Here is a 23,661-nt window from a genome sequence, read left to right as displayed (position 1 = left end):
GGGGCGAGTGGAACTGAAACAAACTGTTCGGAAATGTAATGTGACCTGTTGCAAAAGGCACACGAAGAAGGTGCCCTGGGAGCTCAGAGGGGTGGCCATTCGGTTGTGTTTCCATGTGGGGAGGGGGGGGGGGCCGGAGGGGGTGCCTGTGCACTGATACCGTGCTTGAAGTCGTTGCACAAGCACAGACTGAGCTGCACGTGGAATGTCTCTGGCTTAGGTAGGAACCCCAAGAAATCCCCCAGTAGCCTTTCCGTTTCACATGTGTTTTTTGCAGAGTTCTGGACATCTGAGGGGTTTTCATTTGTGTAAACTCCCGGTGAATTCAGCATTTGCCTTATTAGCACCTCTTCCCATCTTGCATAAACTCGATATTTATTTTCCCTTCACTTTGTTTGTTACTTACAAAGTTGTGTATAAAAAGGTGATAATGTTACTACTTCGTGGCACTCGTCTGTATCTACCCCGGAAAGTATAGAAGGCAAAGTGGAGCATCCAGAATTCAAGGCTCCTTTATGTGGGATGGTAACAGCTCATCGAAGCAGGCACATAACCCACTGAGCTGTTCAAGGACCATCCAGAATTCAAGGCTCCTTTATGTGGGATGGTAACAGCTCATCGAAGCAGGCACATAACCCACTGAGCTGTTCAAGGACCATCCAGAATTCAAGGCTCCTTTATGTGGGATGGTAACAGCTCATCGAAGCAGGCACAAAACCCACTGAGCTGTTCAAGGACCATCCAGAATTCAAAGCTGCTTTATGTGGGATGGCACCAGATCATCGAAGCAGGCACAAAACCCACTGAGCTGTTCAGGTTCACCAATGCTATATGTTTGTAAGCCCTCACCCCTCACTGAGCCCTGAAACCCGCTTACCTCTCCCAATCCTTCCTGTTCCTCTCTTTGCTCTCTACCCCCTCGCTAAAAACGAACCTGGCACCAGCCCCCCACCCTCAGCCCTAAATTTGACCCCACCCCTGAAAACTGCCCCTTTCCCCATTAAAACTAACCTGACCCCCCTCCCGCCCTGAACCCAAAAAACCCTGCCCCTTGTCAAAGAAACTACACCCCCACCCCCTGAGCCCTAAAACCACCCCACCCCTAAAAACTGCACCCCACCCCAAAAACCTGGCCCCAGGCCCAGTTACCTCCCCCGATCCTTCCTGTTTCTTTCTCTGCCCACCTAGTTAAGGCACATGCATGGTGAAGGCAGAGATCCGGAGAGTCGTGGTTCAAGCAAGCGTTGTTACGGCACGCGTGACTTAGCCCGCGCTGTTAAGGCCGTTTGCCGTAAGAATTAGAGCCTTTTTAATTCTGCCATGCACATCCAGGCACACCTTGGTGTGGGTCTACCTGAGCTGGTTACATGTTTCTGAGTGTGTTCGTTAGTGAGAGATTATCCCTTGGGCTCCTTGTTGAGAGTACAACATGCGTATACCACAAGTGAGGGCATCCAAGAATGCCTTTTGGAGTGAGAGGAAAGTGGGTATCCGGATGAGAGTATGTAGGAGTAGGTTATGTGTACACCCGTGTGGTGTAGATATGTGAGAATACCCTTTTGGAAAGCACATTATGTACTTCTCAGAGTATGAGCCTTGTGTGTCTGACAGAGTACATTATGTTTGCACCCTGGAGTGAATCTGTGTTTTAAATATACCCTTTTTAGAAGGTGTTATGATGTAAACCCCGCTACAGTTACTGCCAGAGGTGCGATTTAAATCCCCTTCCACACACAAATTGGATGCAGTAATCTACATTTGAGGGGTTTTATCATGCTTACTAAAGGAAGTCTAGTAATTTTCAGGGTCACAACTAGTTATGTATACATTAAAAAATGCATGGAGTTTATGCCTGTTTGTGATAGCCACTAATCAATATGTTTTTTAATCTTGAAATCTGAATGGGATTAATAATTGCGCTGCAATCAATTTATAGGATCAATAAAATGGTTGAGTTAATGCAATAGGTAAATGCACAGAGCTTGCTCTGTGTACCACAAGAGATTTTTAAGCACCTCTGATTTTTATTTGAATTCCTAGAATTTGCCCCAGAAGTTAAATAAAAATAAAGGGAGTGCGCATAATTCTCGTCCGCCTTCCTTTTTTACTTCTTTCTCTGCTTTTGATAGGAAACCATTGGAAATGCTTCTTGGATTGTGAAAGCCTTGACTGGATGTGTTCTGAATTAACATTGTGCTCTTGTATGTTTCAGCTTCTGCCTTCATCAGACCGGAGTGAGGACCCCTCGGTGGTGGCTGCTGATGGGGAGCCAGTGTGTGCCGTGCAGGTCACGTGCCAGGTAGGGCGGCTGCCATGTGCAACAGGGCACTGGCATTCCACTCAACACTACAGTTGAGCACCCCTCGCTGGCGGTATTTGGGTGTTCCCTGTTAGCCAACCCATGCTTGCCTCCTCCACCTTCCAGCCCAAAGGTTGTCTTGTTCTTCTGAGATCATACCACTGTCTCTACTCACTGGCTCACAGGTACTCCTAACCTTGGTTACTGCTTCGCCTCCTCTCAGACCTTCTGGCTCACATGTTGCCCTAACCCTGGGACCAACTTAGACTCTGTCACCCTCCAGCTCAGAAGCTTTCCTAGCCTTGGGACCCACACACCACTTCTCCATCATACAGCTCAAAGACTGCCCTAGCGTTTGGACACACATAGCATCCTTCACCCTCCAACTCGCAGGTTACCCTAGCCTTGGGGACCACACAGTCTCCTTCACTCTCCAACTCACAAGCTGTCCTAGCCTTGGGTCCTACACAGTCTCTTCACCCTGCAGCTCACAGGTTGTCCTAGCCTTGTGGTCCATACTGCTATGTCCACCCTCCAGCTCAGAAGCCGTCCTTACCTTGGGACGTACACAGCTGTCTAACCTTCATCTCAGAAGCTGTCTTTGCCTTGGGATCCATAGAGCTTCCTCCCATCCTCAAACTCCGAAACCATCCAGGCCTTGGCACTCACACGTCTGCCGCCTCCTCCCTCTTTCTCCAAGGGTTGTCCTAACCTTTGAGCCCACAAAGTGTCCTACATCCTCTGGCTCAGAAGCTTTCTAGTCTTGGCACCCACACAGATGACTCCATCTTACAGCTCACCACCTTCCTCACCCAGAAGCGACGCAGGATGCCGTACTAGCCTTCAAACACCTCACTGCGTGGTCACACCTGCTGCCATAGTGCCAGAAGAGCACTTGATAGTCTCTCCAGGAGTATGGGTTCACTCTTCCACCACTGCACTGCTCTCTTGAGTCTGTCCCATTAGGCTCTAAGGTCAATAGTTCTGTGTGTTTGCCTTTTGAGCCACCTGGCTCCTAAGTCTCTGCTGGTGGCTCCACACGCACCAGGATGGCAGTGCCCCTAGTTTGCATAGAACACCTCTGACATACTTTATTTCTGATATATTTTCTATCCTATCTTGAGGTCAAGATGTCAGGGGTCTGCCACGCTTTGGCACTAAACAATGGCAAAAGATTAATGACTGGTATGCTGGGGTCTCCCTAAGGGTACCAAGAATGACCTCTGACTGTGTGACACCCTGTCATGAGCAAGGCACACTTACCGTGGCTCTCCCTGCTAGCTCATGTAGAGTGGCCGGAGTAGCCCACTGGGTATGGGCCCAACCTTTAGTCCACGTGGGTACAGCAGAGTGAACACTCTATGCAATAGCAACCAGTAGGGCGTTTACAAACGGGAACCAAAATATCACTCGGGGACTAGACAGTGGCAGTGCAGAGGGTGGGTAGTAACCACCAGCTTTTTACTAGTGGACAATGTCTGCAGTGCTGCAGTATTACCATATTAATAAAGTGGTGAAGCATTTTGCAAAATGTGCTAACACATCACTCAAAATCGGTGAAATGCAATACATTTGCAGTGACCATCAGACATTTCGGGCAGTATAAATGAAGGTGTGAGCACGTGTGGCCTTATTTGGTCTTTGGTAATTTATTTATAAGGGGACACGTTAGAGGTTCGATGGACCTTTTGAATACACTTAGTGATTCCACCATGTACACAAACTTACACATGACCTAACCAGCAACAATATAACCCGTTTAACGCATCAGTCATCAAAAACTTTGAGTCAGTAATCTTTACACACCGCTTCCCCTGTGGACATGAATAACCACACCTTTGGTAAAGTTAGAAAGTTTATTTCCCTAGATTAACAATGCTAATATCGCGTAAATTAATTAGAAGACCAAATGATATGCATATACCAACAACACAGGCTGACCAAAGCGGCAAAAGAATCTCAGTCTAACCAAAGCATTTAACATTAAACATTCAAGAGTTGCAGTGCAGATCAATAACATTAATAACTGAACAATAGAGATGGCATACATCGAGACTTGACTGATTCATAAAATCAATTCATTATTAAGAACATCTGTAAGCATGTGACACTTACAACTAACCCTCCAATTTGAATGGCATGTTTGGGCTTCATGCAAAAGTAATTTAGTCAAAAGTTAATTTGGAAAACATGTAACTAGGGCACTAACAAAAATAGCGGGTTGGTGACTGTAGGAAATTGGCTCTGTATGTGCTATTTCAAAGTAAGGAATAGCATGCACAGAGTCCAAGGGTTCCCCTTAGAGATAAGATAGTGGCAAAAAGAGATAATACTAATGCTCTATTTTGTGGTAGTGTGGTCGAGCGGTAGGCTTATCAGAGGAGTAGTGTTAAGCATTTGTTGTACATACACACAGGCAATAAATGAGGAACACATACTCAGAGACAAATCCAGGCCAATAGGTTTTGTTATAGAAAAATATCTTTTCTTAGTTTATTTTAAGAACCACAGGTTCAAATTCTACATGTAATATCTCATTTGAAAGGTATTGCAGGTAAGTACTTTAGGAACTTTGAATTATTACAATAGCATATATACTTTTTACATAAAACACAATAAGCTGTTTTAAAAGTGGACACTTCGTGCAATGTTCACAGTTCCTGGGGGAGGTAAAGTATTGTTAGTTCTTGCAGGTAAGTAAACCACCTACGGGGTTAAGATTGGGGTCCAAGGTAGCCCACCGTTGGGGGTTCAGAGCAACCCCAAAGTCACCACACCAGCAGCTCAGGGCCGGTCAGGTGCAGAGTTCAAAGTGGTGCCCAAAACGCACAGGCTTCAATGGAGAGAAGGGGGTGCCCCGGTTCCAGTCTGCCAGCAGGTAAGTACCCGCGTTTTCGGAGGGCAGACCAGGGGGGTTTTGTAGGGCACCGGGGGGGACACAAGTCCACACAGAAAGTACACCCTCAGCAGCGCGGGGGCGGCCGGGTGCAGTGTGCAAACAAGCGTCGGGTTTCCAATGGGAGTCAATGGGAGTCTTCAGCGGTGAAGGCAGGCAAGGGGGGGGGGGGCTCCTCGGGGTAGCCACCACCTGGGCAAGGGAGAGGGCCTCCTGGGGGTCACTCCTGCACTGAAGTTCCGATCCTTCAGGTGCTGGGGGCTGCGGGTGCAGGGTCTTTTCCAGCCGTCGGGATTTTAGAGTCAGGCAGTCGCGGTCAGGGGGAGCCTCGGGATTCCCTCTGCAGGCGTCGCTGTGGGGGCTCAGGGGGGACAACTTTGGTTACTCACAGTCTCGGAGTCGCCGGAGGGTCCTCCCTGAGGTGTTGGTTCTCCACCAGTCGAGTCGGGGTCGCCGGGTGCAGTGTTGCAAGTCTCACGCTTCTGGCGGGGATTGCAGGGGTCTTTAAATCTGCTCCTCTGAAACAAAGTTGCAGTCTTTTTGGAGCAGGGCCGCTGTCCTCAGGAGTTTCTTGTTCCTCTTGAAGCAGAGGTCGCTGGTCCTGGAGAAAGCGTCGCTGGAGCAGGTTTCTTTAGAAGGCAGGAGACAGGCCGGTAGGACTGGGGCCAAAGCAGTTTGTGTCTTCTTTCTTCTTCTGCAGGGGTTTTCAGCTCAGCAGTCTTCTTCTTCGGTAAGTTGCAGGAATCTAAATTCTTAGGTTCAGGGGAGCCCTTAAATACTAAATTTAAGGGCGTGTTTAGGTCTGGGGGGTTAGTAGCCAATGGCTACTAGCCCTGAGGGTGGGTACACCCTCTTTGTGCCTCCTCCCTGAGGGGAGGGGGGCACATCCCTATTCCTATTGGTGGAATCCTCCATCTGCAAGATGGAGGATTTCTAAAAGTCAGAGTCACCTTAGCTCAGGACACCTTAGGGGCTGTCCTGACTGGCCAGTGACTCCTCCTTGTTTTTCTCATTATCTCTCCTGGACTTGCCGCCAAAAGTGGGGGCTGTGTCCAGGGGGCGGGCATCTCCACTAGCTGGAGTGCCCTGGGGCATTGTAACACTAAGCTTGAGCCTTTGAAGCTCACTGCTAGGTGTTACAGTTCCTGCAGGGGGGAGGTGTGAAGCACCTCCAGCCAGAGCAGGCTTTGTTTCTGGCCTCAGAGGGCACAAAGGCCCTCACCCCAGGGGGTCAGAAACTGGTCTCTCAGCAGCAGGCTGGCACAGACCAGTCAGTCCTGCACTGAACAATTGGGTAAAATACAGGGGGTATCTCTAAGATGCCCTCTGTGTGCATTTTTTAATAAATCCAACACTGGCATCAGTGTGGGTTTATTATTCTGAGAAGTTTGATACTAAACTTCCCAGTTTTCAGTGTAGCCATTATGGTGCTGTGGAGTTCGTGTATGACAGACTCCCAGACCATATACTCTTATGGCTACCCTGCACTTACAATTTCTAAGGTTTTGCTTAGACACTGAAGGGGCATAGTGCTCATGCACCTATGGTATAATGCATCCTGCCTTAGGGCTGTAAGGGCCTGCTAGAGGGGTGACTTATCTATGCCATAGGCAGTGTGAGGTTGGCATGGCACCCTGAGGGGAGTGCCATGTCGACTTAGTCATTTTCTCCCCATCAGCACACACAAGCTGGCAAGCAGTGTGTCTGTGCTGAGTGAGGGGTCCCTAGGGTGGCATAAGACATGCTGCAGCCCTTAGAGACCTTCCCTGGCATCAGGGCCCTTGGTACCAGGGGTACCAGTTACAAGGGACTTACCTAGGTGCCAGGGTTGTGCCAATTGTGGGATCAATGGTACATTTTAGGTGAAAGAACACTGGTGCTGGGGCCTGGTTAGCAGGGTCCCAGCACACTTCTCATTCAAGTCAGCATCAGTATCGGGCAAAAAGTGGGGGGTAACTGCAACAGGGAGCCATTTCTTTACAGTAACTAAAAAGGAAGAACAAAAATCTATTACAAAGACAACTGCATTTTGTTATACCTCTCCTGAATGGATCAGCAAGCCGCAATTTCTTCGTCAGTTGGACATCCGTCTGGTCAGCCTTGACATGGGGGAAAGAAATGAGATTGGCTCATCAGCGGTTGGGCTCTAAGTCAACTGAACCAGTTTAGAAAGGCCATCAAGCTAAGGAACCAGCATCAGTGACATTAACACAATTTCACTCTGAGGCTAAAGCTATGAGGACAAAACACATCTGGAACTGCGGAGCTCCTGGGACTAACTGCTTCTGCTCCTCGTCCGTGCATTTGGGCTAAGTTAAAAGTACACAGGCAGTTTCTCAAGTCGCCATTGGTCAGAATATTGTGCGTTCACAGTAGAACCAATAAACATTAATTCCCAAATCTTTGATACAACTAGACGTCTTTCACACGTCTGATTGGCCCCTCTTCTTGCGTTCTTATCACCAGTTTTGTCAGGTAACTTTAGTTGCAATCATAATTCCAGTCAGCGAAGCCTTTGTCCAGACCTGGGAACATTTGCTTCTCACGCCTAAAGGATACATTTGTATCCTTTAGGTAGTACACTACATTACTGTAGACAGCTCTCACAAGAAAGTTTAAGACATCTACTAGCTTAACGTTGCAATGTTACAAATCTATTTGGTCAACCTCTGTGTGAACAACGTGGGTACAATGAATAAGTGTTAATTCTCTGCTTTTAGAAAAACATTTACATTTATTTATGCCACGAAGCTTAACATGAGGCTTTGTCGACTAGGCCCAGAATTCCACAATTACTCTATGCCTATTAAAATTAAGCACGTACATTTCGTAAGAACATTAACATAATCCACTAATACATTTTATTCTACGTTTGCACATTATTTAAACGATTAATGTAAATTCTTTATTAATGTTGTACATGTGATGGTGGCCACTCAAGTGGGCACATTTTCCAAAAATATTCGATCGCTCTACGTCAGCCTAATTCATGTAAATTCTTAGCTATTAATCAATGCAAATTTATTAGTAATGAGTTCAGCTTTCACAAAGGCATAAGAATTCCTGAAACACTCGTATGTTCTCCAGCACTGCTGGGGTTCTGGGAGGAAGAACATTTTGAAACCCAAGTTGTGTCCAGGATATTTTAGGCTAGAGTGTAAACTAATTAAATTGTCCTACCACACAGGCGTAAGGACTGCTTACTTTTTTGTATTTGTCCCCCTTGTTTTCATAATACATCTCTCCCTGTGGGTCATGCTCCTTTTGTCACAGTCAAAGTAGCTTCTTGATGTAGTTGATTATCTCTGTGTTCATTTATCGCTGTTTGCTGCTTTTTATATTTTAATCTTTTTTTACCCCTTTACTTTGTTTCTTTGTAGGACCCTGTTTTTCAAGTGTCCTTATTTTCTTGGGCTGTTTGGAGTTCTCACCCCCTTGCTTCTCTTCTGCAGGGAAAATCGTGGCTGGTTCACCGGAGCTATGATGAGTTTCGTAACCTCGACACTCACCTCCACCTCTGCATTTTCGACCGGCGCTTTTCCCAACTGCCGGAGCTGCCTCCATTTGCTGAGATCAGACATCGCACTGAGGTATGACTGCAACTCACTTTCTCACAACACACATGCACGTAGGTAAGAGCATTCTTCCTATCACTGCCTCTGGGTAGATTCCAGATTGGAGTACTCTGGAGAAAAATGGCTGCCCTTTTTAGGTCGAACCCGCAAGCACTTTGGCCAGTTGTAATCGATCTGTGGGCTTTCAATCACGCCCACCGCACGGCCATCACTATCACTCGTTCATGGGCTTGCCTTTCAAAAATCTGTTGTTATCATTGGTAAATGCTTTGTTTGTCTCTAATTGGGGCAGTTTTGTTACCACCCTGGCCGTCGACCCTGTTACATGGATAATTGCATGTTTGCCGATATGTTCGACTGCAAGCGAACTTCTTGTTCATTTGCGTATCTCCTTCATGCTGATGCTCATGGCGGCCAAGGCACTTTGAATTGGCTCATTTTTGTCAACTGTTTTGCTTTTCATTTTCCATTTATGGGGCAACACAATTCCAGTTAGGAATTTACAATGCTGATAGCTCTAACTTGAGCAAACACAAGAACCATTGCATTGCAAATGCTTGTTGAACATTGTGCTTGTCCTTAGAATGGAGTTAAGAGACTGTAATAAGACAAAGCTGCAAGAGATCTGTGGTGATCCTTTCTTAGGAGGAAGAGGCGATTTGCCCCTTCATGGAGGGAAGAGACGTCTGGCCTCTTCAAAGGAGGTGATACCTGACCCCCTCCACAGAGGGGATGGGAGGACCATGGATGGGCAGATGTTTCTTCCTGTTCATTTTTGAGTGGACATGCTGTCTGGCTGTCCTTCCCTGTAGTCTTTTCATGTGCAAAGAGGTTCATGGCCTCCTATTCAGGTACAGTAACAGCCACTTGGAAAGAGAGGCGCCTGACCACCTCTTGTAAGGGAGAACAGTCCGACCTTCTTCAATTAGGGAATGGGGACAGAGGATGGGTAGACGTTTGTGTTTTCCATTTTGGGAGGAAGTAGTGTCTGAGAGCCTTTTCCTAGAAGGAACTTGTAACTAGCCATTTCTAGGGAGGGAGTGGTGTCTGCCTCCTCTTTGAATGAGCGGCATGATGCCACCTCTTCAAAGGATGAGGAGTTTGGCCTCTACCCTCTAGTTGTAAATGCCTTTTTCTCAAGGAAGACAGATACCTCTCCCCATGTGATAGTTTGCTTCAGAAAATTCATAGATATGTTCAGAAATATTAGGCGACAGTAGCAGGGGTGTACTCAGTGTCAATGTTTTTTCTGAGGGCCATCTACTTCTCATCCATCTGCATTATTTTTCTAGCTCCTGATGCCAATGTTGTCACAGTACCTGGAGAAGCTTTCTGCCATTATAGATAGCAACATCAACTGTGGTCCTGTGCTCAACTGGATGGAGGTAAGATGGTGGGTCTAGGCATTAACATCACAGGGATTTGGGGCACAATGCAGAAAGTATCACATGCTTCATATTGGAAAAAGGTATCTTCCTGTGAAATGTAACTCGCCAATCCTCTGCAGCCTAATAAACAGCACTGATATTTGGCTCGACATTTCCTATTTGTTAGAAGTTTGAGGAACAGAAATTATGGATACACCCGTGAGACTGAGCTCAAGAATTCACTTGTGTGTATTGATCCTAGATGTCCTTATTTTTGCTCCAGTGGATATCTCCCATTCCACCTCACCCTCAGTATTGATAGAAGGTGGTTCTTTTGTCTGGATTCTGAATGTAATGATTAGACTCTACTTGTAGAGTAGAAAAGGCAGTTCTGTTCATACAATCATCTATTTATTTTACGATGATTATCTTCAAAATCATATAACTTTATGTTTGGTGTAAACTTCAGATATTTCCTAAATGGCTCTGCACATTTAGTAGAAAATCCCTTTGTCTGGTGCATATTTTTTTAATGTAAAAATAAAGTGAAAGCAATTCAGTTTCTGAAAATTAGAAGACCTCCCTCCACCCAGCTGAACATACAGTGCAATGAAAGTAAAAGCCACACAGATCCTTTAGGAATGAAAAGTAGAGGAACATCACAATGTGGTATTCACAACCTGATCTGCCCGTACACCAAGGAAGAAAGGTTTGTTGAGTCTGAAAATTGATTTTTCTCAAAGAAAAAAGGGGACCGTGTGAACCCTCAGAATCATCGTCAAGTAGTCCCGCTTCTCAAGGTGAGAAGTTTCTAGAACTGGTTAAATTTCTAAGGGGCTACAGTAGCGAGCATGTTCAGGGTATACTATGAGAGCGAGAACAGAGCCTCCTCAAAAATATCATTGTACAGGCAACTTTGTACAGAGCGCCAGGTTAGGAAACAATCCATCACCTGGTGCTCAGAGTGTTCCTGGTCTCAGAACCAAGACAGAAGCTTTTGGTTGACCGGTTTTAACATTACAAAGAAAAAGTGAATGTTGTAGGCCAAGCGTTATATATGGGAATTCACATTTAATCTACATTTGGCATGCTATGTCTGCTGAGTGGTGAGATGGCTAAGGCATCCGATAGTTGTCGAGCCGCTCATGAGACCGTTGTGCTACACCTGGTGGGCTATAAGATTTCAATTCTACATGCAAAGTGTATCGAGGGAGCCACGCAGTGAGACGGTGGCATGCTGACGGATCAATTGGCCTGAAACTACTGCTTAAATAATTTCATATCTAGCTCCTCGTTTCCAGAAGTTGGTAGGAAAGAGTCAGTGTGATGGTATTATTGGAGTAAATAATATGAGGAATTTTTGTATCCTATTCCTTACACGCATCATTCTTCATCTCTACCAGATTGATAACCATGGCAATCGTTTGATTGGAAACGAAGAGGCATCAATCAACGTTCCTGCGATTGCAGCAGCCCACGTAATCAAGCGATACACGGCCCAAGCCAGCGATGAGCTCTCTTTTGAGGTAGGTGTTAACAGGGTCTGCGTGGAGGAAGTTCCTGTGGCTGTGAAAAACCTTACACTGTTGGTAGTAAGCTCATTAGACAGGTCTTAAGTCAGTGAGTGGAAGCTTGGCTGCAAGCTCACATTGTTTGGGCACCTTACCAATTATGGACACCACGAGGCAGAACTAAGTCAGTGAAGGCCCTAATGTGTAAGGCGTGTCATGCTTGAGCACTACACCAGTGACTGGCATTCCTGGTTGAACACCTTCAAAGGTAGGCTGCTGCCCAATTAAATTGTACTGTTTGAGCCCAAACCAAGGTCTCGTGCAGCAAGTAGAAAACTGAACTGCTGAGATGAAGAATGGTTGATTCGAAGTCAAATGTGGCCACGGCCATACCGCTGGCCCCTCCAATATACCGCCAGGCTTTCGTCTGGCATTCATAATGCGGTGCAAGCACCACTGCCCTGGGGATTGAGTCCCCGACCGCCAGCCTGGCCACGGCGGTAAACACCGCCATGGAAAGGCTGGTGGTAAAGGGGACTTGGGGTGGCCCTGGGGGCCCCTGCACTGCCCATGCACTTGGCATGGGCAGTGCAGGGGCCCCCAGGCGTAGCCCCATCGTGCATTTCACTGCCCGAATTTCTACTGCACCCGCTGCACATCAGCATTGCCGCCGGCTCTATTACGAGCTGGCAGCAATGTTGATGTGACTTTTCCGCTGGGCCAGCGGATGGTAACACTGTTACCGTCCGCTGGCCTGGCGGAAAAGTCATAATAGGGAGCCAGAAATACCGCCGGCAGTGGCGGTATTCTGTCTCCCGCAGTCTTTTTGAAAGACTGCCAAGGTTGTAATGAGGGCCTTTATGGATTAAAGTATTGGTGGGGCCCTTTTGGCAGGAAACTCACAGGGTTGCACTCAGATCATTTGTAAATGCCAAATGTGTAACCTGTAGCACTCCTTTATCCTGCATTTGTTTAACTTCTGAAATCCCAGTGACTGAACAGTGATGGAAAGTTGAGCTCTGTTGTCCGCCAGGGTTCAGACTGCTTAGGAAGACTTTAACATATTTGGTGTGCTGTTAAATGTATGTTCGGTTTGTTTTCCCACAGGTGGGTGACTTTGTTTCCGTGATTGACATGCCTCCGAAAGAAGACACCAGCTGGTGGAGGGGAAAACTTGGATTCCAGGTGTGCACTGCTAGGTTTGTCATATGGGGTTAAAGTTCTATGTAGGCCTAGAATTTATGAGAAATGTAGAGCGAAAGCCTAGCATTTTTACCACTTACAGGTTTTCTGTAGCACTCACAGTGCTGTAATGCCTCGTCATAGCACTACATTGGAGGCTGGGGATGGGAGAGTGTAGGAAGTTGGCTCTGTATGCACTATTTCAAAGTAAGGAATAGTATGCACAGAGTCCAAGGGTTCCCCTTAGAGGTAAGATAGTGGCAAAAAGAGATAATTCTAATGCTCTATTTTGTGGTAGTGTGGTCGAGCAGTAGGCTTATCAAAGGAGTAGTGTTAAGCATTTGTTGTACACACACAGGCAATAAATGAGGAACACACACTCAAAGACAATTCCAGGCCAATAGGTTTTTGTATAGAAAAATATATTTTCTTAGTTTATTTTAAGAACCACAGGTTCAAGATTTACATGTAATACTTCAAATGAAAGGTATTGCAGGTAGGTACTTTAGGAACTTAGCAAAATAGCATATACAGTTTTCACATAAATCACATATAGCTATTTTAAAACTAGACACAGTGCAATTTTCAACAGTTCCTGGGGGGAGTAAGAGTTTGTTAGTTTTTGCAGGTAAGTAAACCACCTACGGGGTTCAAGTTTGGGTCCAAGGTAGCCCACCGTTGGGGGTTCAGAGCAACCCCAAAGTTACCACACCAGCAGCTCAGGGCCGGTCAGGTGCAGAGGTCAAAGTGGTGCCCAAAACGCATAGGCTTCAATGGAGAAGGGGGTGCCCCGGTTCCAGTCTGCCAGCAGGTAAGTACCCGCGTCTTCGGAGGGCAGACCAGGGGGGTTTTGTAGGGCACCAGGGGGGGGACACAAGTCCACACAGAAAGTACACCCTCAGCAGCACGGGGGGCGGCTGGGTGCAGTGTGCAAAGACGAGTCGGGTTTTCAATAGGTTTCAATGGGAGACCAAGGGGTCTCTTCAGCGATGCAGGCAAGGGGGGGGGCTCCTCGGGGTAGCCACCACCTGGGCAAGGGAGAGGGCCACCTGGGGGTCGCTCCTGCGCTGGAGGTCGGATCCTTTAGGCCCTGGGGGCTGCGGGTGCAGAGTTTTTACCAGGCGTCGGATCTTAGAAGCAGGCAGTCGCAGTCAGGGGGAGCCTCTGGATTCCTTTTGCAGGCGTCGCTGTACGGGCTCAGGGGGGGGCAACTCTGGCTACTCACGGTCTCGCAGTTGCCGGGGAGTCCTCCCTGAAGTGATTGTTCTCCACAAGTCGAGCCGGGGGCGTCGGGTGCAGTGTGTCAAGTTTCACGCTTCCGGCGGGAAACGCAAGTTGTTTCAAAGTTGCTTCTTTGTTGCAAAGTTGCAGTCTTTGGTGAACAGGGCCGCTGTCCTCGGGAGTTCTTGGTCCTTCTAGATGCAGGGCAGTCCTCTGAGGCTTCAGAGGTCGCTGGTCCCTGGGGAGAGTGTCGCTGGAGCAGTGTCTTTAGAAGGGGAGAGACAGGCCGGTAGAGCTGGGGCCAAAGCAGTTGGTGTCTCCGTCTTCTCTGCAGGGTTTTTCAGCTTAGCAGTCCTCTTCTTCTTAGGTTGCAGGATTCTGAGTTCCTAGGTTCTGGGGAGCCCTTAAATACTAAATTTAAGGGCGTGTTTAGGTCTGGGGGGTTAGTAGCCAATGGCTACTAGCCCTGAGGGTGGGTACACCCTCTTTGTGCCTCCTCCCTGAGGGGAGGGGGGCACATCCCTAATCCTATTGGGGGAATCCTCCATCTGCAAGATGGAGGATTTCTAAAAGTTAGAGTCACCTCCGCTCAGGACACCTTAGGGGCTGTCCTGACTGGCCAGTGACTCCTCCTTGTTTTTCTCATTATCTCCTCCGGCCTTGCCGCCAAAAGTGGGGCAGTGGCCGGAGGGGGTGGGCAACTCCACTAGCTGGAGTGCCCTGGGGTGCTGTAACAAAGGGGGTGAGCCTTTGAGGCTCACCGCCAGGTGTCACAGTTCCTGCAGGGGGAGGTGTGAAGCACATTCACCCAGTACAGGCTTTGTTACTAGCCACAGAGTGACAAAGGCACACTCCCCATGTGGCCAGCAACATGTCTGGAGTGTGGCAGGCTGCTAAAACCAGTCAGCCTACACGGGTAGTCGGTTAAGGTTTCAGGGGGCCCTTCTAAGGTGCCCTCTGGGGTGTATGTTACAATAAAATGTACACTGGCATCAGTGTGAATTTATTGTGCTGAGAAGTTTGATACCAAACTTCACAGTTAGGGGTGACTTATCTATACTGCATAGGCAGTGTGAGGTTGGCATGGCACCCTGAGGGGAGTGCCATGTCGACTTACTCGTTTTGTCCTCAATAGCACACACAAGCGGGCAAGCAGTGTGTCTGTGCTGAGTGAGGGGTCCCCAGGGTGGCATAAGACATGCTGCATCCCTTAGAGACCTTCCCTGGCATCAGGGCCTTTGGTACCAGGGGTACCAGTTACAAGGGACTTACCTGGATGCGAGGGTGTGCCAATTGTGGAAACAAAAGTACAGGTTAGGGAAAGAACACTGGTGCTGGGGCCTGGTTAGCAGGCCTCAGCACACTTTCAAATCAAAGCTTAGCATCCGCAAAGGCAAAAAGTCAGGGGGTAACCATGCCAAGGAGGCATTTCCTTACAGAGAGTTAGTAGAAATCGGAGCAATTACTGAGCTCCGGGGCCTATAATGTAAATCGGTGGAGTTGAACACATCGATTTCAAGATATTGTAAATGTGGCCTAGTTCTAGGTGAAAAGGTGACATAAATGAGTCCAGTGTGTAGAGTATTTGGTCTGTAAGCATCTTTCCTTGTTACAAATGTATCTCTTCTTCTAGAGGAACAGTAGATATATGGAAGTTGAGCCTTGCCATCTGGTTGGCAGGTATGGTGGGGCGCTGTGGAAGATATTTGAGGAAAGGATGTACTACTTTCTGGTTTAATCACTGTGCCTAGAAGTCAACACGCTCTTTCGCTGGTAGTCACTGCAGGGATTTTCATAGTGCTGTGACGTGTTTAAAGCATTTCAAGTCAAAGATTAGTTGTATGGAGCATGATGGTTTTAGCAAAAAGCCACACTTACAAACTTTTGTAGTTGTCAAGTGTGGACAGTTTTGTTGCTTGAAACCAAAATTGACCTTTGTTTTTGGAAAATGACTGGAGAATTGATAACAGAACCTGCAGAGAGCAAAAGTTACTGCAACAGCATTGACCTGCATTATGAGTGAAAGGTATGCCAAATATGTCTCTCCAGTCCAGATGGAAGAACAGCCGAGGCGAGCAGTCACTGCAAACTGGTTGATCCACAGGGCCTTGGTTGAGAAACCTCAAAATTGATTATACGGTTCACTGCCTCAATCACAATCCTTTCAGTTGGCATGACTAGAGATGCCAATAAGTCTGAACCTTGAGCCCTGGCATTTGGTGGTGGTGCAGGATGCCTAGAATGTGGAGAATTTTTCCATGTGAGTGCAAGGGTAGAAGAAATATATGAACCATCTTACAGCAACTCCCCCAAGCCCATCAATGATTGCCGGCACCACCTGGAACGTTGTGGACAGGTTGAGCTGAACCAATTGGCATGAACAGACCACACGACTATGAGACTGTAAAAGTGTTCAAGGTTGAGGGAGGGGGGAAAATACGCTGTACATCGTAGTGAAATTACATTTGTGATTTCCTTGACTCTTGTGTTGCTGGTTTTCCTTTGTGCTGTGCCATTGGTGTTGTGCTTTGGTACACTGCTGTTAGTGACTATTTGTGCTTTCTCATTTTTATTCGGGAAAAATGGTGTTTCAGTAACTATTCTTTTTCTTCTGTTTAGGTTGGTTTCTTCCCGAGTGAATGTGTTGAGCTCTTTACGGAAAGGCTAACTCCTGGACTGAAGTCAGGTAATGCTGCAGGCGACAGTCGGTCTGCATGTCAGGATTGAAGGGCATTGTCAGAGCTGCATGAGAGATCACAGCTCTTGCGTTTCTCCTCCCTGTCCTAAACAGCAGTGGAGTTCCTTTTCTTGTCGCCTTACTCTGCACTGCAGTGTTTTGTTCATATGTCCCAACAATGCAGTGCATAGTTTCACTAGCTATTTATGCAGGTGCCTTCCTCCCTTGTCCTAGTAATTTACTGCCCGATCACCTGTCTTTGAAGTGCACTGCCTGTTTACTCTCCTCACGACATATGTCTTGTTCTTTGCGTGGATAGTGTAATAGCAGTCTCTTCTCTTGCCTTTTCAAGAAGTGTTCTCTGGTTTTCTTAAATTGTATTATTTTGTCCTGTCTTATGTCCTGTCCCATACCCTTTTTCAGTGTACTGACACTCTCTCTCTTGATTTTGTTGTTGTGGCAGAGCTGTGTTCCATCTTGTTGTTTTTCAAAGTATCCTATATTACATCCCCTGCCCCACCAGTGTCTCACCAGTTTCCCTTTGCAGTGTTTTACGCTTCTGTTTACCTTGTGGTATCTCGCCCTGCTTTTCCTACCCCAGGAAACATGTATTCAAGTTTCCCTGCCCTTGCAGTGTGCCAATCAGTGTTCCTGGCAGTGTTCTGTGACCTGGCATGTCTATTCCTTTTTCCTGTGTTCTGTCATTTATACTCTTTCCAGTGACCTGAAAGGGCAGTGTTTCACCTTGATTACTTCATGTTTTGTTTCCAGAAGTGGATGGGCAGAAGGTTAATGTAGGAGTGCTGCCTACCCCTCAGGGTCTCCCATCGCCTACCTCTGGTAAGATATCACCTTGGGTTCTCTCTGTTGTCTACCTCTTATGTCCATCTTTCCTCTGCTTGTGATTATGCATTCTCTCTTCTACCTCTGTCACCCTCCCTCCTGCCTCTATTTTCCATCATGTCACTGGTACTGGATGGCCCTCAGGGGCCTCTTGACATCTCAGTGATATTTCTTCATCCGTGTTTATAAATGTTTTATATCTTGATTGAGTGACAGGATGATCTGTTTCCTTTGCAAAACTTACCACAGCAAAAGAAAACAGTTGTCAAACAACTCGAAACAAATAAGATGAAATAAACAATTTCAACCTTTGTTTTGACCCATTTAGGAAAATAACTCAAAAAAGTTCAACTAGTCTTACCTGGTGGTATCACTTTGCAATTCATTATGACAACTGGCTGTGAGTTTGAGAAGCTTCTAGGATGCCACAGCTTGAGGAAACACAATCATATAAATCTGAGAAGAGAAGACTGACTAGGCATCGAAGAAGCGACTAGCACGTTCAAGGTGACTGGACACCAACGGAAGGATTTAGTGACTTGTGTCTTAGACCCTTAACGTGGTGTCAGTTTACATGTTTTACAGTCGCCTTCTTTGTCAGTAAAGTAAGGCAGTGTGAAAAGCATCACAATAGTCAAAAGGTGGTTAATAGATACCCACACAATGTCTCAATGGACGAGAGGATGAACAGGTAGGGTCGTCTTAACATTAATTTGTGGAGGGAAGGAGCTGAGTAGTTCCCCTAAGTGTTTTGCTTGATCAGACACTGTGATTTGGTTGTCAAAACATTCAGATTGAGTTCCAGAGACTGCAATGCTCTTCTCTTTTGGGTGAAAGTAATTTGCGTGATTTTTGGAATTGTTAATCCGTAAACGATACTCCGGTAACCATGATTCCGTTTTAAGTAAAACATTATGTAGGTGTTTGGCTGGAGCTTTGTCCTGTAAATGCAAGATAAATGCGTGAGTGTCTCTGGCATAATATTGTGCCCAGGCCTGTTCTATCAAAAATATCACAAGGAGGAGCCTATTAAACATTGGAAAGTGTAGGAGAAATGGAATGCTCCTGTACCAGCGCCACTTATAGAAATGGTTTGTTGGACTGTTGTTCTAGAATGATGACTTTTATGAAGTATAAGTGCATCCATAAGCTAGAGCTTTTTACATGTGATATATATATATATATATATATATATATATATATATATATGTTCGATGGCATGTGTAGCTGCAGATACACGTGCTGTGCACATCCCGCCATCTGGTGTTGGGCTCGGAGTGTTACAAGTTGTTTTTCTTCGAAGAAGTCTTTTCGAGTCACGAGATCGAGGGACTCCTCCCATTTCGGCTCCATTGTGCATGGGCGTCGACTCCATCTTAGATTGTTTTTTTTCCGCCATCGGGTTCGGACGTGTTCCTTTTCGCTCCGGGTTTTGGTTCGGAAAGTTAGTTAGAATCTCGGAAAAATCATCGGTATTGTTTGCGTTCGGTATCGGGTTAGTTATAACAGATCGACACAGACTTTTGAAGAGCTCCGGTGGCCCTTCGGGGTTTTTTCGATCCCCCGTCGGGGCCTGGTCGGCCCGGCCACGTGTCTCTTCAAGGCTGATGGAACGGACCCCATTCCGCTTCTGCCCAAAATGCCATAACAAGTATCCATATACAGATCAGCATCTGGTCTGTAACTTGTGTTTGTTGCCAGAACACAAGGAAGATACTTGTGAAGCCTGTCGAGCATTTCGGTCCAGGAAGACACTAAGAGACCGAAGAGCAAGAAGCAGGAAATGGCGTTGGCGCCGACAGGACAAGGGCGTTTCGAGGAGGAAGAAGAAACCTTCTCCATCCAGGAATTGGACTCGGATGAGATCGATCCCGAAGAAACGCCGAAAACCGTGAGTAAGACGTTGAAACATAAAACTCACGAGAAGACCACAAAAGCCCAGGGGACGCCACCGCCAACAGGCCATGGCTTAACCCGAAAAATAGGTGACCGATCATCGGCACCGAAAAAGGGCACGCTTGTGTCGAAGTCATCCGACTCCAGTCGAGATACCACCACACAGCAATCTCGGGCCCGAGATAGCGGTTCCGAGCAAGGTCGGCACCGAGACAGCGGCACCAAAATGATTCGGCACCGAGACAACGACGCCGAAAATAAAAAAGGTTTAGTCGGAACCTAAAAAAGTAGCCGAAAAGGTTTCAATACCGAAACATCCGGCCTCGGAACCAAAATCAAGTTCCTACACAGAGGAACAAGGACTGGCCTCACAAATGAAAATACATAGATTTGGACAGGAATTGGAGACAATGGAGCCAGACAACACCCAAAGAAGGCTCCACATCCAAAAAGAAACAGGGAAGATCAGCACTCTCCCTCCTATTAGAATGAAACGCAAACTTGGCTTCCAGGAGAAAGACAAGCAGCCACAGGCAAAGGTGGCTAAACAAGTAAGCCCGCCACCGTCTCCACAACGATCGCCGCAAACATCACCGGTAGCCACTCCACCTATGATGCAATCCCCGACTCATACAGGGATGAGTCAAGATGACCCTGACGCGTGGGACCTTTATGATGCGCCAGTGTCAGATAATAGTCCTGACTGTTATCCAGCTAGACCGTCGCCACCAGAAGATAGTACAGCCTACGCACAGGTGGTGTCGAGGGCAGCGGCATTTCATAATGTCAGCCTGCATGCAGTGCCCATTGAAGACGATTTTCTATTTAATACATTGTCGTCCACACACAGCCAGTACCAGAGTCTTCCCATGCTACCCGGAATGCTAAAACACTCCAAACAAGTGTTTGAGGAGCCTGTAAAAGGAAGGGCCATTACTCCAAGAGTGGAGAAAAAATATAAACCGCAACGTGTACATCACACAACAGCTAACACGGACTCAGTTGTAGTAGGGGCAGCTCGCAAGAGAGCGAACTCACACACTTCAGGAGATGCACCACCTCCAGATAAAGAAAGTCAAAAATTCGACGCAGCAGGCAAAAGGGTGGCGGCACAGGCAGCAAACCAGTGGCGTATTGCAAACTCACAGGCTTTGTTGGCCAGATACGATAGGGCTCATTGGGACGAAATGCAACACTTTATAGAACATTTGCCCAAGGAGTTCCAAAAAAGAGCACAGCAAGTAGTAGAAGAAGGACATAGTATCTCCAACAATCAGATACGGTCAGCAATGGATGCATCAGACACAGCTGCTAGAACTGTCAACACAGCAGTGACAATAAGGAGACGTGCATGGCTGCGTACATCAGGATTTAAACCGGAAATACAGCAAGCTGTGCTGAATATGCCATTTAACGGACAGTAGTTGTTTGGGCCGGATGTGGACACTGCTATCGAAAAACTTAAGAAAGACACTGATACGGCCAAAGCCATGGGCGCACTTTACTCCCCACAGAGCAGAGGCACATTTCGAAAAACAGTTTCGAGGAGGGTTTCGAGGGCAAAGCACAGAACCCACGACCTCACAAACAAGGCCCACTTATCAGAGCCAATATCTGCGGGGAAGTTTTCGGGGACAATATAGAGGGGGACAGTTCCCAAAAAGTAGTGGGAAGTTCCAAAGCCCCAAAACTACTCAAAACAAGCAGTGACTTCCAAGTCACGCATCCCCAACACATAACACCTGTGGGGGGGGGGGAGACTAAGCAAATTTTATAAACATTGGGAGGAGATAACAACAGACACTTGGGTACTAGCATTTATCCAGCATGGTTATTGCATAGAATTTCTCAAATTCCCTCCAAACGTCCCACCAAAAACACACAATATGTCAAAACAACATATAGATCTTCTAGGACTAGAAGTTCAGGCATTGCTACAGAAAGAAGCAATAGGATTAGTACCAAACCAACAGAAAGGAACAGGAGTTTACTCTCTGTACTTTCTCATACCCAAAAAAGACAAGAGTCTGAGATCTATATTAGATCTCAGAACATTAAATACCTACATCAAATCAGATCACTTTCACATGGTGACATTACAGGACGTAATCCCACTGCTCAAACAACAAGACTACATGACAACACTAGACCTAAAGGATGCATATTTCCATATACCGATACATCCTTCTCACAGAAAGTACTTAAGGTTTGTATTCCAAGGGGTACATTACCAATTCAAGGTGTTGCCATTCGGAATAACAACTGCGCCAAGAGTTTTTACAAAGTGCCTGGCAGTCGTAGCTGCACATATCAGAAGGCAGCAAATACATGTGTTCCCGTACCTAGACGATTGGTTAATCAAAACCAACACGCTAGAACGGTGTTCACAACACACAAAGTATGTCATAGAAACCCTCCACAAACTAGGTTTCTCAATCAACTACACAGTCACAACTTCTGACGTGTCAGACACAGCAATACTTAGGGGCGACAATCAACACAGCAAAAGGGATTGCCACTCCAAGTCCACAAAGGGTTCAGGCATTTCACAATGTAATACAGGCCATATATCCAAAACAAAAAATACAAGTCAAAATGGTGATGAAACTACTAGGCATGATGTCCTCATGCATAGCCATTGTCCCAAACGCAAGGTTGCACATGCGGCCCTTACAACAGTGCCTAGCATCACAATGGTCACAGGGTCAACTTCTAGATCTGGTGTTGGTAGACCGCCAAACATACACCTCGCTTCAATGGTGGAACAGTATAAATTTAAACCAAGGGTGGCCTTTCCAAGACCCAGTGCCACAATATGTAATAACGACAGATGCCTCCATGATAGGGTGGGGAGCACACCTCAATCAACACAGCATCCAAGGACAATGGGACAATGGGACAGTCAGCAAAAACAGTTTCACATAAATCACTTAGAACTATTGGCAGTATTTCTAGCGCTGAAAGCATTTCAACCCATAATAAGCCACAAACACGTTCTTGTCAAAACAGACAACATGACAACGATGTATTACCTAAACATACAGGGAGGGACACACTCAACACAATTGTGTCTCCTGGCACAGAGAATATGCCATTGGGCGATTCACAACCACATTCGCCTAATAGCACAATTTATTCCAGGAATTCAGAATCAGTTAGCAGACAATCTCTCTCGGGATCACCAACAGATCCACGAATGGGAGATTCACCCCCAAATACTGAACACTTACTTCCAGAGTTGGTGAACACCACAAATAGATCTATTTGCAACAAAGGAAAACACAAAATGCCAAAACTTCTCATCCAGGTACCCACAACATCAGTCTCAGGGCAATGCGTTATGGATGAGATGGTCAGGGATATTTGCTTACGCTTTTCCCCCTCTCCCACTCCTTCCATATCTGGTAAACAAGTTGAGTCAAAACAAACTCATACTAATAGCGCCAACATGGGCAAGACAACCTTGGTACACAACACTACTAGACCTTTCAGTAGTACCTCATGTCAAACTACCAAACAGACCAGATCTGTTAACGCAACACAAACAACAGATCAGACACCCAAATCCAGCATCGCTGAATCTAGCAATTTGGCTCCTGAAGTCCTAGAGTTCGGACACTTAGACCTTACACAGGAATGTATGGAGGTCATAAAACAAGCTAGGAAACCTACCACTAGACCTTGCTATGCAAATAAGTGGAAAACATTTGTTTATTACTGCCATAATAATCAAATTCAATCCTTACACGCATCTGCCAAAGATATCGTAAAATACTTACTACATTTGCAAAAGTGAAAACTAGCTTTTTCTTCCATTAAGATACATCTTACCGCAATTTCAGCTTACCTGCAAATTACGCACTCAACTTCACTGTTTAGGATACCAGTCATAAAAGCGTTTATGGAAGGCCTAAAGAGAATTATACCACCAAGAACACCACCAGTTCCTTCATGGAACCTCAACATTGTCTTAACGCGACTCATGGGTCCACCTTTTGAGCCCATGCACTCTTGTGAAATGCAATACTTAACATGGAAAGTTGCATTTTTAATTGCCATCACATCTTTAAGAAGAGTAAGTGAGATTCAAGCATTTACCATACAAGAACCATTTATTCAAATACACAAGCATAAAGTAGTTCTACGGACAAATCCTACATTTTTACCAAAAGTCATATCACCGTTCCACTTGAA

The 23,661-nt window shown here is 46.4% G+C and overlaps 1 protein-coding gene across 4 annotated transcripts in view; it reads left to right on the top strand.

The window, feature by feature from the left end:
• Nucleotides 1-23,661, top strand: part of ARHGAP33 (Rho GTPase activating protein 33) — a 293,765-nt gene that overhangs the window by 181,215 nt on the left and 88,889 nt on the right. For all 4 annotated transcript variants that reach the window (XM_069201127.1, XM_069201126.1, XM_069201128.1 and 1 more), the window contains 7 exons: nucleotides 2,213-2,299; nucleotides 8,648-8,785; nucleotides 10,063-10,155; nucleotides 11,541-11,663; nucleotides 12,756-12,833; nucleotides 16,671-16,737; nucleotides 17,500-17,568. In XM_069201127.1, the coding sequence (XP_069057228.1) occupies nucleotides 2,213-2,299; nucleotides 8,648-8,785; nucleotides 10,063-10,155; nucleotides 11,541-11,663; nucleotides 12,756-12,833; nucleotides 16,671-16,737; nucleotides 17,500-17,568 (655 nt within the window). The remainder of the gene's footprint in view (nucleotides 1-2,212; nucleotides 2,300-8,647; nucleotides 8,786-10,062; nucleotides 10,156-11,540; nucleotides 11,664-12,755; nucleotides 12,834-16,670; nucleotides 16,738-17,499; nucleotides 17,569-23,661) is intronic.

The sequence above is a fragment of the Pleurodeles waltl genome, chromosome 7 (assembly GCF_031143425.1).
Source record: "Pleurodeles waltl isolate 20211129_DDA chromosome 7, aPleWal1.hap1.20221129, whole genome shotgun sequence".
NCBI classification, from domain to species: Eukaryota; Metazoa; Chordata; class Amphibia; order Caudata; family Salamandridae; genus Pleurodeles; species Pleurodeles waltl.
The sequence above is the reverse complement of the archived record's forward strand: the minus strand, read 5'-3'. Positions and strand labels throughout refer to the sequence as shown.